General features: G+C 41.8%; 1 protein-coding gene across 1 annotated transcript; it reads left to right on the forward strand.

Moving 5' to 3' along the window:
* Positions 1 to 924: 924 nt before the first annotated feature.
* frrs1a (ferric-chelate reductase 1a) lies at positions 925 to 13,647 on the forward strand. The gene is made up of 16 exons (XM_076077902.1): positions 925 to 1,160; positions 2,483 to 2,616; positions 2,756 to 2,850; positions 4,484 to 4,631; positions 4,712 to 4,831; positions 7,193 to 7,264; positions 7,553 to 7,651; positions 7,843 to 7,993; positions 8,545 to 8,658; positions 8,987 to 9,102; positions 9,284 to 9,370; positions 9,528 to 9,625; positions 11,490 to 11,548; positions 11,651 to 11,794; positions 11,968 to 12,026; positions 13,251 to 13,647. The coding sequence occupies exons 1-16, from the start codon at positions 956 to 958 to the stop codon at positions 13,341 to 13,343; spliced, it is 1,794 nt and encodes a 597-aa protein (XP_075934017.1). The 5' UTR covers positions 925 to 955; the 3' UTR covers positions 13,344 to 13,647.
* Positions 13,648 to 15,055: the final 1,408 nt, after the last annotated feature.

Here is a 15,055-nt window from a genome sequence, read left to right on the forward strand (position 1 = left end):
TCAATAATTAATTGAGCAAGCAAATTAATTAATTAATTTAATTTAATTTAATTTAAATTGATGCAAGCAGACCATTTATATACTGTATATATATTATAGTTTCACATAAATTCTTCTCATATAGATGAACAGCAATAGCTGTGAATGGAAAGTACACCTGACAAGGTAATGAAACCTGCCCCGGAGTGAAAAGTCATATCAGGATGTTCCAATAGTTCAGCCATCAGGTTGTAAAACTGCTGCAATAATAGGCACACACACACACACACACACACACACACACACACACACACACACACACACACACACACACACACACACACACACACACACACACACACACACAGCACTGGGACAGAGGACATGATATTGTACTCACATATACATACTGCCAAGCTTGGACTATTTCCCTTCTACTGCAGCAGGACGAGTGGTGAGTACAACAACCTTATTACTCTCTTTGGTTAAAGAGTTCTCCGTAGAAGAAGACCATTTCCTGTAGTACATGAGGCTTGCTTAGCAAGAACCTTTAGTCACAAAGGCCATCATTAAAACAAGTTTGCAGTGATTGTATTAGAATGGAAATCTTTCTACTTAGTGTTTAAATGTCTGCTGTTCTTCCTGGATGTCTCCTGAAAGATGTGTAGAGTCACTGAGACTTGAAACACTGAGGCCACAAGAGCTGAGATGCTGAGATGTGTACAGAGACACAAAGCAACTACAAAGACACCTAAAATGACCAAAAAGAGACCACTAAACAGCTACAAACAGATACAACACAACTACTCAGACAAGCAAAACGACAATGAAAAGGAACAAAACAATCTCAACGAGTTTACAAGTCCAGAGACATAGCTTGTGGTCATGCTGAATTCCTTCTTTGCTGGATTGTGTGATTTCTTTTTCATTTCAGAAATCGTGGCCACCGTCTAGCAGCTGATACTTTAACTTGTAGATGTCTCCTTTGGGCTTGTGTGGCCTTCTCTTTATCTCCGTCTCGGTGTGTTATTGGGTGCCAGCAGGCTGCTATGCCAACGGCAAGGTCACCAAAGTCTGTGGCAGCATGGAACCCCACCATGGTGTCCCTGGTCAAACCGCTCACAGCCCCTACCGCCTAGACACCAACACCACCACGTTCAGTCCCAGAGAACGGATCAAAGGTAACCAAGGAATGTAATAAGTCAGTCATCAAGGTTTGTGGAAATGGTTGAACCCAACACTGCCAGTTTAGACATATCGATGGAACCCAGTGCTGTGATAAAGGCTCTAATGTGAAAAATGTGCTCCCGAAACAGAACCCATAAAGTCACTCCCATAATATGCAGTACTCCAAAACCAAGAAGCCAGTGAGCAGTCATTTGCAATTTCAACAAATTAGATTTGAGACTCCCTTTAACCTGGTCAAAATACAGGTCTTAGTACAGACTTAGTAACGTATTAGTCTAGAGCAGGGGTCACCAACCTTTTTTAAACTGAGAGCTACTTCAAGGGTACCGAGTAGTTGATACAAACTTCCTGAATAACAAAGTTGCACAGATCACCTTTTAATAATAATAATATATGTGAAGAGACTGTTTGATCACATGTCAGTTAATTATTCCTCACAATAATTATTAAGAATGATTTCCACAACAATGATGGTATAGCTACACATACATATTTAAACATGCAACTTTTATTTCTGTTAATCTGTTTCAACATTTGAAAGTCAGAGGTATCACATCTCTGATATTTTTGTATCATCACATGATCAAAGCCGGTTACTTTTGCACATAGCGCCTGCTGGTGAATGATGCAGTGGTAATGTAGACATTTTGCGAAGTCTGGGTCACCTTTGCATTGCGCAATGAAGCCTGCATGCCGGCCCGTCATCGCGGGAGCCCCGTTTGTTATCACCGACACCAGCTTTTCTAATGGTACCTTTTTCTCCACGAAGAAACCAAAGTCTCGTCTATAGCCGAGTGGGGGATCCAACCCTCCGATGCGCGCGAGCGTCTTCGGGCGCCCGCGTTCAAACCTCTAGTCTGGGCCTTTTCGGTCGGATTGCGTTGCCTCGCCTCTACCCCTGAGTTGTTGCCCCGCGGCCTGTTCCGAGGATTTACGGACCTGATGACGGGGTGCGCTTGCGGCGCGCGTCTGGCGCCAACGGGAAGCGCCGCGGCCTCGTCCTGGCTGTCCGCCGTGCGCCTCCGGGTACCCAACTCCCTTATGACAAGAAATATTGTCATTTTAAAATCTACACTAATGCAAGCGTTTTCGATTAAAAATGAACAGCAACTAAAATTTTTAGATGGAGCTCCATGGTGACTAGTGCTATTTTTAGAACATGCCTTGCGGGCGACTCACATGGTCCCTGCGGGCGACAGGGTGCCCGCGGGCACGTGTTGGCTACCTCTGGTCTAGAACCAAATGAATAAACATGATTGATAATGTTGATATTATTTTCTTTCAATTCTTACATTTTTGAAACACTCTTTTCCAGTCATCCTCTCCGGAACATCGTATTTTGAGGGCTTTCTGCTTCAGGCCAGGGATGCAGCCAATCAGGGCACAGTTGGCACCTTCACCCTGACCAACAGGAACAAGACACAGCTGCTCACCTGTAATGAGCACCAGGTGTGCAGACGTAAACATGCACATAAAGACACATGTTTTTTCTTAAAATCACAAAACCCCAAAAGGGAACACTCAAATAACATTATTACCTAAAACATTATGAAAAATGAAATAAAAAAAGCTTTGTGTGTGTGTCCAGGGTTCAGCAGTGAGCCATACGAGTGATGCCAGACAGACAGAGGTGTGTGTCGTATGGAATGCTCCTGCAGATGCTCCCAGACAGATTCAGTTTTTGTGAGTGTATTTCTTTCTAAATGCTCATTCAAAGTCAGTTTATGAAACTTTTTCTGAGCAGTGGCCACTGTGGTCAGAAATAATGATTACGGCATATTTTGATACACTAAAAAATAGTGTTCCATTAGCTCAACAGAGTCAGAAAGTTAGAAAACTGACTCAGCCATCTCAGTTACACAGCAGTACATGTTATTAGCAACATTAGCTAATGTAACTGAGCTCAGCCAATTCAAGTGGCTCGCTAAGCAACCCCTTGACTCTGCATTGTGTTGGCTGGAGGAATGATGGACAGGTGGCTTACATCCATTTCTGTGCTTACTTTTTCTGTCTGGATAGAAACTGAACGGTTGACTTAAAGCAGGCACAATCGTTTGTACTGTCAACTTGTCAAATACCAATGATTGTTCAGTGGCATTCGGTGTCTTGAAACAGATGCATAGAGCCACCTTTTAGCATCTGTATGAGATAAACTTGGCTTTCAGCTAACTCCAATGTAAACCTATCTGCATCAGTATTAGACGGTAAGAGTACACTGTTGTTCATGTCCCGTGTGAAACTAGCTTCACGTTGACTGATTTTACCATAGTTTTGTTACGCAACTTTCATACTTTGCTAATGACATTTACGTAACAGACATAATTACTTTACTGAAGAAACATCCTTTTTTTTTTCAAACCAAACCACGTTCTTCTCTTAAGCCAAAACAAGTAGTTTTGCTGCGTAAGTAAACCTAAAAATGTTTTTAAAAAAAAAGTAAACCTACATTGGAAGTTTATTTAGAAAGGACATGCATGTAACAAGCAACAACTGACATCCAAAACTGACTCGAGAGGGGTACGTAGAGCGTCATTGTTAAACATAGGGCCACTGACCAAGCGTAGGTATTTGAGTTGGGTGTCTATATGTGTTGCACTTGGCAACAAGTCACAGTAAAAACTGTATAACAAATACAGTAGCATAAAAATATGTACCTTGATAGGAAAATAGTATTATTTTCCTATCAAGGTACATATTTTTATGCAGTACTGCACACTACTGTTACACTACAAAAGACAAACAAGTTATTAAAGAATCACCGTTAGTTAGCTTGTTTTCTATGCATTAGTTCCAGTGGTTACACTTCGTAGCAGCATAGAATTCATAAAGAAGACATACTGATGTGAATTTGTACAGTATGCTCTTCTAAACCATTGGAATATCTCTCACAATGTTTTGTTGTTGTCCATCTTATCAGTAACACCTGTGTTTGATTTGCTGTGTTGGTCCACAGCAATGAACCCTTTGTCGCAGACATAGTGTCTAAATAGTACAGGGTTTGTCCTCTGGAGAGCATCAATATGCGTATTGGAATTTGATGAATATTATTTGTAAGTATTTTGAAAAGACACTATGCATATAGCCAGTGGAAAATGACAAGCAGTCCCTGCCACGTCCAAAACTGACGCTAGAGGGGTATCTAGACGAGCATCATAGTTTGAAGCTTAGCTCCAAGTGTCGGTATTTGACGGGTTTTGAGTGAGACATATGCTAATTTAAATAATTTTGTTTTATGACTATGTGATGATATTTTAAAGGTCTGTATTTACTCTATGACAGAATATGTCACAATACCTGTGTATGTGTATTTTTCCAGTGTGAGTGTAGTTGCCCACTACAATGTATTTTGGGTGAAGCTGCCTGGACCAGTCATCTATCAGCATGGTGTTACTCCCCACCCGCCTCAGTCAGACACACCTCCTCCAGTACAACCTACTACCACACCCACCATCCTGCCTGGGCCTGTGAGTGTTATAAACTTTAATGTGAACCGAGTGAAACAAATTTAGACTAATAACTCCGTCTCCCTATCTTACACTCTTAGTTTACTTCTGATGGATGTGGCCAATCAAAATCCTGCCTGCTGGATCCTCCAGGCTGTGATCCAAAAGAAGAGTCCCACTGCTTCTTCCTGTCCATGACTACCGAGGGACCAGACAAAACGGTTTGACTTTGAACACTTTCATTTACTGGTACAATGAATGCAATTACAGGTGCTACATGAAGCATTTTAACATCAGTGGATTCCAGTGGTGCATTTTATACCTGAGCCTTCACTGCTGTCCTGCAGTTGAACCACCTAACCTCATTATGACGCCACAGCTACAGTTATTATTTGTTTGTGTAAAAATGAAGCTCAACACCTTCAAATACATTAACTGCAGAGTGCAGATAACGTTACATGAATATGCGCACCAGTGGTGGGCCGTCAGGGCCTGCAAGGCCTTCTCTGCTGGCCTAAACACAATCACAAAGTTATAGCTATTTTATAATTTAATATTTTTTCTTAAATACACTACATGTATTATAATTAATACAAATATTTCTCCCATTATCTTATTTTCTCATTGCACAGCTACTGTCTTCCTCAGTTGCTCTGCTTCCAGTGCAGCTTGTTTTAAGTAGAGCTTTTATCCAATCAGATTTCACCTCTGTGTCTCTAGGTAAGAACAGAGGCCCGAGGCCTTCAGACTCACACGTGAATCCCTTTGCACTTTAAGTGAATGGGGACGATATTGTTGATTGTCATAGTGTTCAACCAATCAGATCTTTAGTTTGACATGTTGGGCGTATTCTTTGATGTGCCAGTAGCACTGAGGTAGCCTGCTAAGTACATCTGCATTAACGTGCAGCGCAGCATTAAGGTGCGCCGTGATTGGTCAGTGGGCCAGCGTGACTTTTGTCAAACAGAAAGCTAGCTAGCAGACAATCCCTAGAAACAAATAACCGTAGCTCAGTAGGACAGCACAGAAGGCCCAGGTATCAAATGCACAGCCCGCCAGTCAGGCGGGTAAACACCTTGCATAGCTCCGCAGAAAAAGCCAGGAATGAAGAGCAGGCTGGCGTGCGCCTCTCCCATTCAGCAGTGCCCCAGAGTCGTGCTCTGCCTGTCAGGTGGTTGATGGTGAAGGCTACTTTAGCTTCCTCCGAGGCAAACGTGTAGGGCTGCAGGGAAAACAAGATGGAGCAGTTGGTGACAAATGGGTTGCAGCCCTCAGGTTCTCCAGCATAGCGCTCTGGGGTTCCCACACGGGGCTCGTGTGCTGGAGCAGGCGTCGGAAGGACAGGAGGCGAAGCTAAGTCTACATGCTGGGTCAGGGCTGCTGTTAGTTGTTGGACCTGAGCGGCTAATGCAGCCATAGCCTGCTCCTGGGCTGCTGCTGACTGACGTGTCTCAGCGGCGATGTTGGTCATCAGTGCCTCATGCTGCTGGAGAGCCCCCTCGATTCTCTCAAAACAGCTCACTGGTGCAGGGGTGTGTGCTGGGTCCATGACTGGCAAGATTGTACTGTAATGGGTTGTATATGGACCCAAATGCAACACACAGGATTCCAGGGATCTTTGACCTTTTAGTACAAACTTCGATAACAGCAGACAGAGTTTAAACTGGGTCAGGATCAGAAGGCTGGTGGGTTTACCGGGAGTCAGGCAAGACGGAACAGGGGCAGGCAGGGTCGGTAACAGGAGATCAGTCTGTGAGAGCGTGCTGGAGAGTCTGGCATGGAAAACCGAAGAACAATCTGGCAAATGTGTCTGGGAGGCAGGAGTCTATAGAGGGGCTTGATTACTGATCAGAGGCAGGTGAGTGAACAGGTGAAGGGAGTTTAGACTGATGAGGAGGGAGTGACTGACAAGTAGAGTGAGGAGGGTGTGGAGCTGAACTGTGACACCATCAAAAGGCAGCTACTCAAGGAAGGGAAAAAAACATGGATTGGGGAGATGGAGCCCTCTATTGCCACCCGGTATTTAACACACTGACAACACCCAAACGCTGATATGACATTATTTAAGCGACCAAAATGTTACAATTAACTTTCATGAACTGAAAACATACTGTAAAAGGGTTAAAGTTGTAAGATGAAAACACGGACCGGTCCCAGACAGGACAACGCTATAGTGACCGATCAATCACAAGGTAGCCACACCATACAGCATACCCTACTTTGTCATCTATTTTAATCTCTTTTACTGTAAATGAACATCATGCTGTGTTGAAGAAGACTTAGATAGTAAACTCATGTTTACCCAAGTGAGAAGTACTGTCATCTTCTTGTAGACTTCTATACTTCTATTTGCAACCAGAGGAGATTAGAAAGAGTGCAAGTTTAAGGCCCCTAATGCAATCCGCATTCATTAAAAAGGCTTGAGTAGACAACAAAATGTAAAACTGCTCTCTTACTCTTACTGTCTTGTTTAATGCCTGACATTGTTCAGAGCTAGACTGGGCTATCTGAAATGATACAAATAACATAGTAATAAAGGATATTAGTGCCACCCATTGAATCTTCGTTTCTTTTCTCTGCAGTCTGTGATATTTGAGCTGAGTGGCCCGACGGAGGGATACATTGCCTTTGCACTGTCCTGGGACACATGGATGGTAAGCTAGTCCCTCAGTGTATTGCAACGTTCTGCACCTAATACAGACCAGTTTGATCTTCAGTATAATCAGAAGAATATCTGCAGCTTTGATCAAGAATCACTCCTTTGTGTGCAGCATGATTTCTGAGAAGAACAACTTTCTGTTATCACACATTTACCAAAATGTTGCACCTATATTAACCTGGATATGTAAGTGTATACTGGATGTATTTGTGTTTATGCTTGTTTTTGTGTGTGTGTGTGTGTGTGTGTGTGTGTGTGTGTGTGTGTGTGTGTGTGAGTGTAGGGCAACGACGACGTGTATATGTGTGTTAAAGATGGGGATAGAGTATCAGTTAGTGCTGCCTTCGTCAGTGGAAGAACCCACCCTGAGGACCAGTCACAGGTGACAAATGATTCTGCATGCTAAGCTAGGCTAACCACACCATCCGTACCTGAGGCACAGACAGGCGATTGACATCCATCTTCTCACAAAGAAAGCAAATAAAAGTATTTCCCCAAATCTTCTTCCCTGACATTGTATTGGATCTTAGGTCAAAATGGTTGTTGTCCTTCTTTCTGTGTGTGTGTTGGTAGGTTGGTCTGTCCTCGGTGTCCTGGCGGCTGGCAGATGGAGCGATTCAGTGCAAGTTGAGCAGACCAGTCAAACTGGTCAACCAGGAACCAGCCCGCTATGATCTGGACCATGACTACTTTCTGTTTCTCACCAGCGGACATGCTCAGTATGGTAAAAGAGTCTGCACACACCTATGCAGGAAACAGAACTCATTGACCCTGGCAGTCACCCTGTGTCTTGGAGGCCAATTCAAGTTCTTATCAAGGTTTATAACATCACACGGATGGAAGTTTGATCAGCATCAACAGGATGTCGTTATCAATGATGAGCACATAAAGTACAGGTTTATTCCCCGTTGGCTTTTTCCTACACTCTGGTTAATGGTTAATTGGCCTTTCAAGACTGAAGTGATTTATGGATGCATGACACAAATGCATTCTTGTTTTTACTAACTTGCAGTTTTGAGCTTTAATCCAAAGAGAAATGTTATGAAAATGCTGCAGTCTGAGTTTAAGCATAAGTAGCTCTTGTGTGTCCCATATTTTGACACATTTGATGGATTCATTTTCATTGCTGTTTGTTCAAAGCTTAATCCAACTTCAAAAGATTTGGGATTCCTAGAATGATCGTTAAACAGTTACACTGAAAACATGTATGTCCCACTGTAGTGCAGATTTTGTGCTGACATACAGTAATTACATGTTCTTGGATCTCTCCTCTAGGTAAAGTATGGAAACATAGTCACCAGCCATTAATCTCAACCCACAGGAAACACATCACTGGACCCCCTGAGGTCCTACGAGGCTCCCGCGGACCCATCATGATGAAAATGCATGGTTTGTTGAGTACTTCATTTTTATATTCAGGTCACTGAGAGTTTCTGGTGGAGTCATATTAGCCAAAGGATGTGTTATCTAGACTCTATGAGTTACCTACGACATATGTAGAATATGTAAAATCATCATCAGTATTCTTTATACACAAACAATGATGAAAACACAAGATTATTGAATAAGGATGTCAGTCTACCAGCTGATTTTGGTCAGAAGGAGGAAATGCTATAGTTTCTGATGATGTAGCAGGGTAGTATTAAACTATCTCTAGTGTAACATTTAGTGTTAGGTTTGGGAAGAGCGTTTAGCTGAATTAGCTTCACTCCTCTAGGAGCACTGATGCTGTTAGCCTGGATGCTAACAGGAAGCGTTGGTACCATCATCGCCAGCTTCTACAAACCTGATTGGCCAAATCAAACTCTGCTCGGCCAGAAAATCTGGTTCCAGGTAGATTTTATGCGCGCACACACACACACACACACACACACACACACAAAATCTAAGCAAAAAATGAAGTGAAATAAATGGAAATACCATGATGTTGAATACTACTATGCTGTGTGTGTGTGTGTGTGTGTGTGTGTGTGTGTGTGTGTGTGTGTGTGTGTGTGTGTGTGTGTGTGTGTAGGTACATCGAGGCCTAATGGTGCTAACTGTGACTCTGACCATTGTAGCCTTTTGCCTCCCATTTTTCTACAGAAAAGGTTGGAGCAAGGTACAGTACAAACACACACACTGCAAAACATATATTGTTTTACATTTCGACTGTACTGCTGTAATATTCATACACCACCAGCAGAGAGGGGTGTTGCATCAGTTATCAATTAATGCACAACTCTAGTGTGTGTGTGTTTGTGTGTGTGATTGTGCAGCATGCTGGTGTCCATCCATACCTGGGCTGCTGTGTTCTAGCATTATCTTTGATTCAACCAACAATGGCTGTAATCAGACCATCACCTGACTCACACAGGTAATGAAACACCTTCTACGTTTACATTCAGAAGAGGGTGCAATGTTTCCTCAGTGTCCGAGGTGATCTGAATCCTGTCTGCCTCTTCACACCACACCCCTCTGATGCCCACAGAATTCCTGCCATTCCTGACCATATATGCAACATACCATCTATACTGTATATTTATTGATGGGTTTTAGAGTTAAGGTTAGGGGTTAGCTGTATACTGTAAAGGGTTGGGGTTAGCAGATGATGTACAGTCTTCTTTATTAGTACACCTCTTCAACTGCTCATTAAGGCAAATATCCAATTGGCTAATCAACTTAATGCGTTTAGGCATGTAGACATGGTCAGGACAATCTACTGAAGTTCAAACCAAGCATCAGGATGGGGAAGAAAGGTGATTGAAGTGACTTTGAACATTGCTTGGTTGTTGGTGCCAGACGGGCTGGTTTAAGAATATCCAGAATTGCTGATCTACTGGGATTTTGCTGGTCAAATTCCTTTGCTTTGTATTGTGCTGTGCCAAACAGTTACAGATAACAGTTAACAGATATACATATTTGTATATAAATTCATCATCAAGGCCTAATAATCTGTGGACTTTGTTAAAAAAGAAGGTGGTGATATTTTAAGCTCGAAGCAATTATTTCACAAAATCCTCCAAAAAACATCAAAATACAAAAAATAATATATTCTTTTCATGTTCAGAGACTTGCTGAAGAAGGTTAAAGAAGGTGAAAAGAAATCTACATCAATAAAATCAATGTTTGGATTTCTTGTTCCTCATGTTAGAATCATGAGGGTTGTCAGTAAACACACAACTGTGCATCACAGAAAACATTTCAGCGGGTTAAACTTCTGCTCTCTGTGATTACATATACTATGTTTGAATGCAGTCAATGATGTGCTTTTGTTGTTCTCAGATTGATTGAATGTGTAACTGTGAGATGTATTTGCATTGGTATCTAAAGGGTAGGTCCATCTGCATTCTTCTCTGGGAGATTTCAAATAGGAATGCTCACTTAGTCGTTAGCAAGAACTGAAAGGGTGAGTTCGGAAGTGGGGATGTATGTATACTTCATAAGTATACTTTTGTGTTCTACGAGGTAAAATGATCAATGGAATTGACAAAATCAGTTATTTAGGGAGTGATATAACAGCTTCAGTTTCCTGTCGGAAAGGGTCTGATGGCGAGGTAAAGCGGCTGTGGAACAGCCGAAAAAAAAAATGTTGCCACCCAAAGGAAGTCCCAGTTGACGTGTACGCTCTGAATATTTTTCACTGCTAGCCATCAGGCAGCCATCAGGCAGCCATCAGGCAGCCCCTTCCAACAGGGAACTGAAGCTGTTATATCCATCTATACACCAGCCACCAGATTCCATGAACAAAAAACTTGATTTTGCCTCACAGAACACGAGAGTTGTCCACCGCTGCCTCAATCGGTTAGTTTGATTGTATTACTGCATGACTTTCGGATTCGAACTAACGTGGCGTTCACAGCAACACATTCAATGCCTAAAAATGAGCTTCAATGCCAGTGTGACAGCTTCTCCGAACTGGGAGCTTGCCAACCACCATCTAAGTTACTGTAGGTAAGATGGATCAGGATATACTGTATGTAATATATATATGTGGAAAGTCATCATGCAGAAACCTACGTCAGATCCTGTGGGAAAATGTTTTAGATGGGAAATAGCATTTTGACACTAAAATGTACTTCAAACTAAATTTGAATTTGAATATACAAGGAACACCACTGGAACGCTGCAGAATGATACACAAACCTCAACAAATAAAGAAAGAGATAATGGACCCGCCCTTTAATGATATTGTTATTACAGTATATCAATATATGGAATATATTTGTATCTCTGTCCAGGAGATATCTCTTTAACTGGGCCCACTGGGGGGTTGGGTCTGTGACTGAGATCATGGCAGGTTGGTGTGCATTCAATTTATTTCTGAAAATGTTCTGAACATTTAAAATAAACAGCCTATCTGGCTGATCAAAGTAACATCATGTCCTCTATGTGACTGCAGTGGCAGCCATGTTCCTGGGGACGCGTCAATCATCGCTGCTCCTTCCCCAGCCATGGGCAACACATGTTCTGATTGGCTATGTGACATGGCTGGCCTCATTTAGGTTCCTCCTCCTGATGCACAAGCACCTTTACAGCAAAAAAAGTATGAAAACTTGATTGAAGTTGATTTCATGTTAGGCTTATACAAGGAATTTACTGCTTGACTTGTACTCTGATGCATTATGATGCTTCTTCATGACTGAGTATTGAGGACGCTGCTGAGTGATTCCCCATATACCTGCATGCTACTTTAACTTTTGTTTGTTTGATCAACAGTATCGGGGTCAGATGACCAACAAGCCATCCTCTCTGACCAATCAGAGCATAGTCACTGGGTAGGTATGAGTCTCCATTTGTGTTCGCTGGTATTCTCAAACTGGATCAGTGTCATTGCTTACTGACACATCGTCATTAAGTGTTGAGTGATTTTTGGTTCACCATACCTTTCCTGTTATAGGTCTAATTAGGCTTTAGGCTATTCTTCTGGTACAATGCTGGTAGTCATACATTTGTTAACTTTAATCCATGCTAGCTGTTACCCCGTTTTCAGTCTCTGTGCTAAGATTTCACCTATTGATGTTAAAGTTACTAAAAGGAACTTTTAACTGGTTATGAAAGAGTCTCAATTAAAAACCGCTGCCTCCAAATGACCTCTGCAAATGAGCTCATCAGCAAGAATATTGGCTAATCTTAATGCCTTTTATCGGGTTGGATTCCCCGTGAAATCACACAAAATGATTTACAGCACGCACGTTCACCAAAACACACCTTCAGCTCAGACTCCAGCGGAGCCTCCTCAACCGCAGCAGAGGCTCCTCCTCTGGCCAGGAGCAGACCTTTGCCTCGCTGCTCGGCCTGTCCCCAGTGAGCGCCAACATCGACACCACACTGCTGGAGACCCAGGCCGTATTGCTGGGCCCACTGGAGGGAAGGGAGGCACGGGAAAACCGGAACCAGGACTGCATGGGGCAGACCGTCATGCTGCAGTAAAATGAAAGGCTCTCTAAAGAAAGTCTACTTTTCTCCACAGGGACTGCCTCAATCAACACAAAATGAAAGTTCTTTGTATTAGATTTAAGTGGCTACAATCAATTAGTTCTATTAACGATGGATCACATGACTATGGTGCTGCTCAAAGTGACACACCCACAGAGAATACCAGCAACACGACTAAGCTTATCAGAGTATTGTGTTTTGTTCCCGCCCTTATTAAACCCCCTGCATACTACCTGCCCAGCACCACACAGACTCAGTCAGAGACTAGCTCGCCAACATTGTGGAGCTTTTCTTTTTCTCAGGAGACCAAAACAGATGAAATGATACTGATTTTAAAACGCTACAAAGACTACCGGTACATTATTAAAGGGCTTGAGAATAGGTGTATGACATAATCCACACAGTTTATATCGCTAACCGATGCAGAATGTTTGAAAACTCCACGATTGAAAGACCCGTGTGACCTTTTGATCTCAATGGGACCTATCCTGGTTAAATACAGTGAGAACACTATGGACTGACTGAAGTGAGAGACATCTAATGTTTTTAACTTTTTGTTCCAGGAGTTCCTCATAAAGTCTCTCATCCTGACTGCCTTGGCTCTGGGCAGCTCTGGTCTGCTCGTGGCCCTGCTGTCTGCTGTTGCTGAAATCTGACATTTTAATGGAAAAGAAACTCAATTTCAAGACCATGATCATTTTAAAAGTGACTTTTTATGCGAGGCTTGGAATGACTGTATAACTCCATGTTGATAACAGAAAGTATGAGGAACTTAACGTTAATATTCAACAATCATATTTTATATAAAAACATATTCTATTTTATTATGAATGTTTAATAATAGCACTTATATGCCCTTATTGAATAAATCATAAAAGAAAAGTCTTTAATCAGCACAATAGCCTGCAGCAGAGGCTTTGCAACGCTTTTATCTTTTGTTCTGATTCTCATGTACTTGAAGTAAACAATCAGCGTTGTCTTGGTAACTGAATACAGCTGAGTCATTCAAATAAAGAAAGCTAGTATTCTACCTTTTTGTCTGCACAGTGGATATTCATTATATTGGATACATCCTTTATTTTATGTCAGAACAATTCATTCATTTCATTTATTTTTATAATAAATATTCACCAATTCATGCATCCTACATATACAAAGGCAGCAACAGATGTTATTGATTTACAGAACATAAAAGGACAATACTGTGAACAAATACATATGCTGCTGACCACCAACATTCTTATCAGTTCATCAGTTCAAGTGGACTTTGTGCCAAATTTGAGCAAACCCATCAAAGGGTTAATGGAGTATGGTGGCAACGTAGGAACAGACGGACCGACACCCTGATGCTGTCGAGGAGGGATGAAGACGAAGCAGTGTGGTTCTGCTCCAGTTCATGTGGCACCATGTACTGTAACTCATTTCATTTTGAGTTCAGATTAAATGGGAACAAATTCAATTAATTTTACTGTAGGCCATATATATACATATACATGTATATACTGTATATGTATATGTATATATATATATATATATATATATATATATATATATTATTCAGAAGAGTACAACCTGCTCTTCCTTATTCATTTGTCAACATCAGAAAGCAACACGGGGATGTTAATGCAAGAATATTATTCAGAATGTATCGCTCTGTTTTATTACATCATTACTGCCGTCAGAGAATGGCATTACTTTTATAAATACATGTGGTACCACGTTTGTGTATAATGCATATTTTCATTAGCAGAGATATTTTTGTTAAAGCAGTTCATTCATTTGACTCCAGTGAGCCCACAGGCCTCCAGTCACTTTAGTGTTGGACAAGCATGACGGTCTGTTTGCACACACACACCTTGAACCAAGTTACAGTGGTGACATTATATCAATGCTCAGGTCTATGCAGTTCATCTGTGTGTCATACTGTATGTATTCATGTCTCCATTATTAGTAAAGCTGCCACTACAATGTATGTCAGCAGTTCTTTCTCAGGAGAAGGGTGAAGTGATCTGATCAAGTCTCTACAGCACCAATGGGACAGAACTCCTTTCATTTGTTAGAAGGACTTTATATAAGATTAATATCGATGAGAGCTACAACCACAAAGTAGGAGTATGTACATTTTTAACATCTTTAAAATACAGAAGGATTCATTGTATAAAAAGGTTGCATGTGCTGAGAAGAGTCCTCTAATGCGTGTCCAGAGAAAACGGTGTTGAGTCCACCAGGAGCTCATACAGAATGATGCCAATGAACCGTCATGAACCGGCATCGTCTTTCTCTAGGATCACTCCTGGGCACAGAACTGTGGAATACCTGATATGGTTTCTCTCCACCATACCATGTACCAGGTACCTTCATGCGGCTG

This window comes from Anarhichas minor, unplaced genomic scaffold, assembly GCF_050575085.1.
Source record: "Anarhichas minor isolate MPS153535 unplaced genomic scaffold, ASM5057508v1 ptg000006l, whole genome shotgun sequence".
NCBI lineage: Eukaryota > Metazoa > Chordata > Actinopteri > Perciformes > Anarhichadidae > Anarhichas > Anarhichas minor.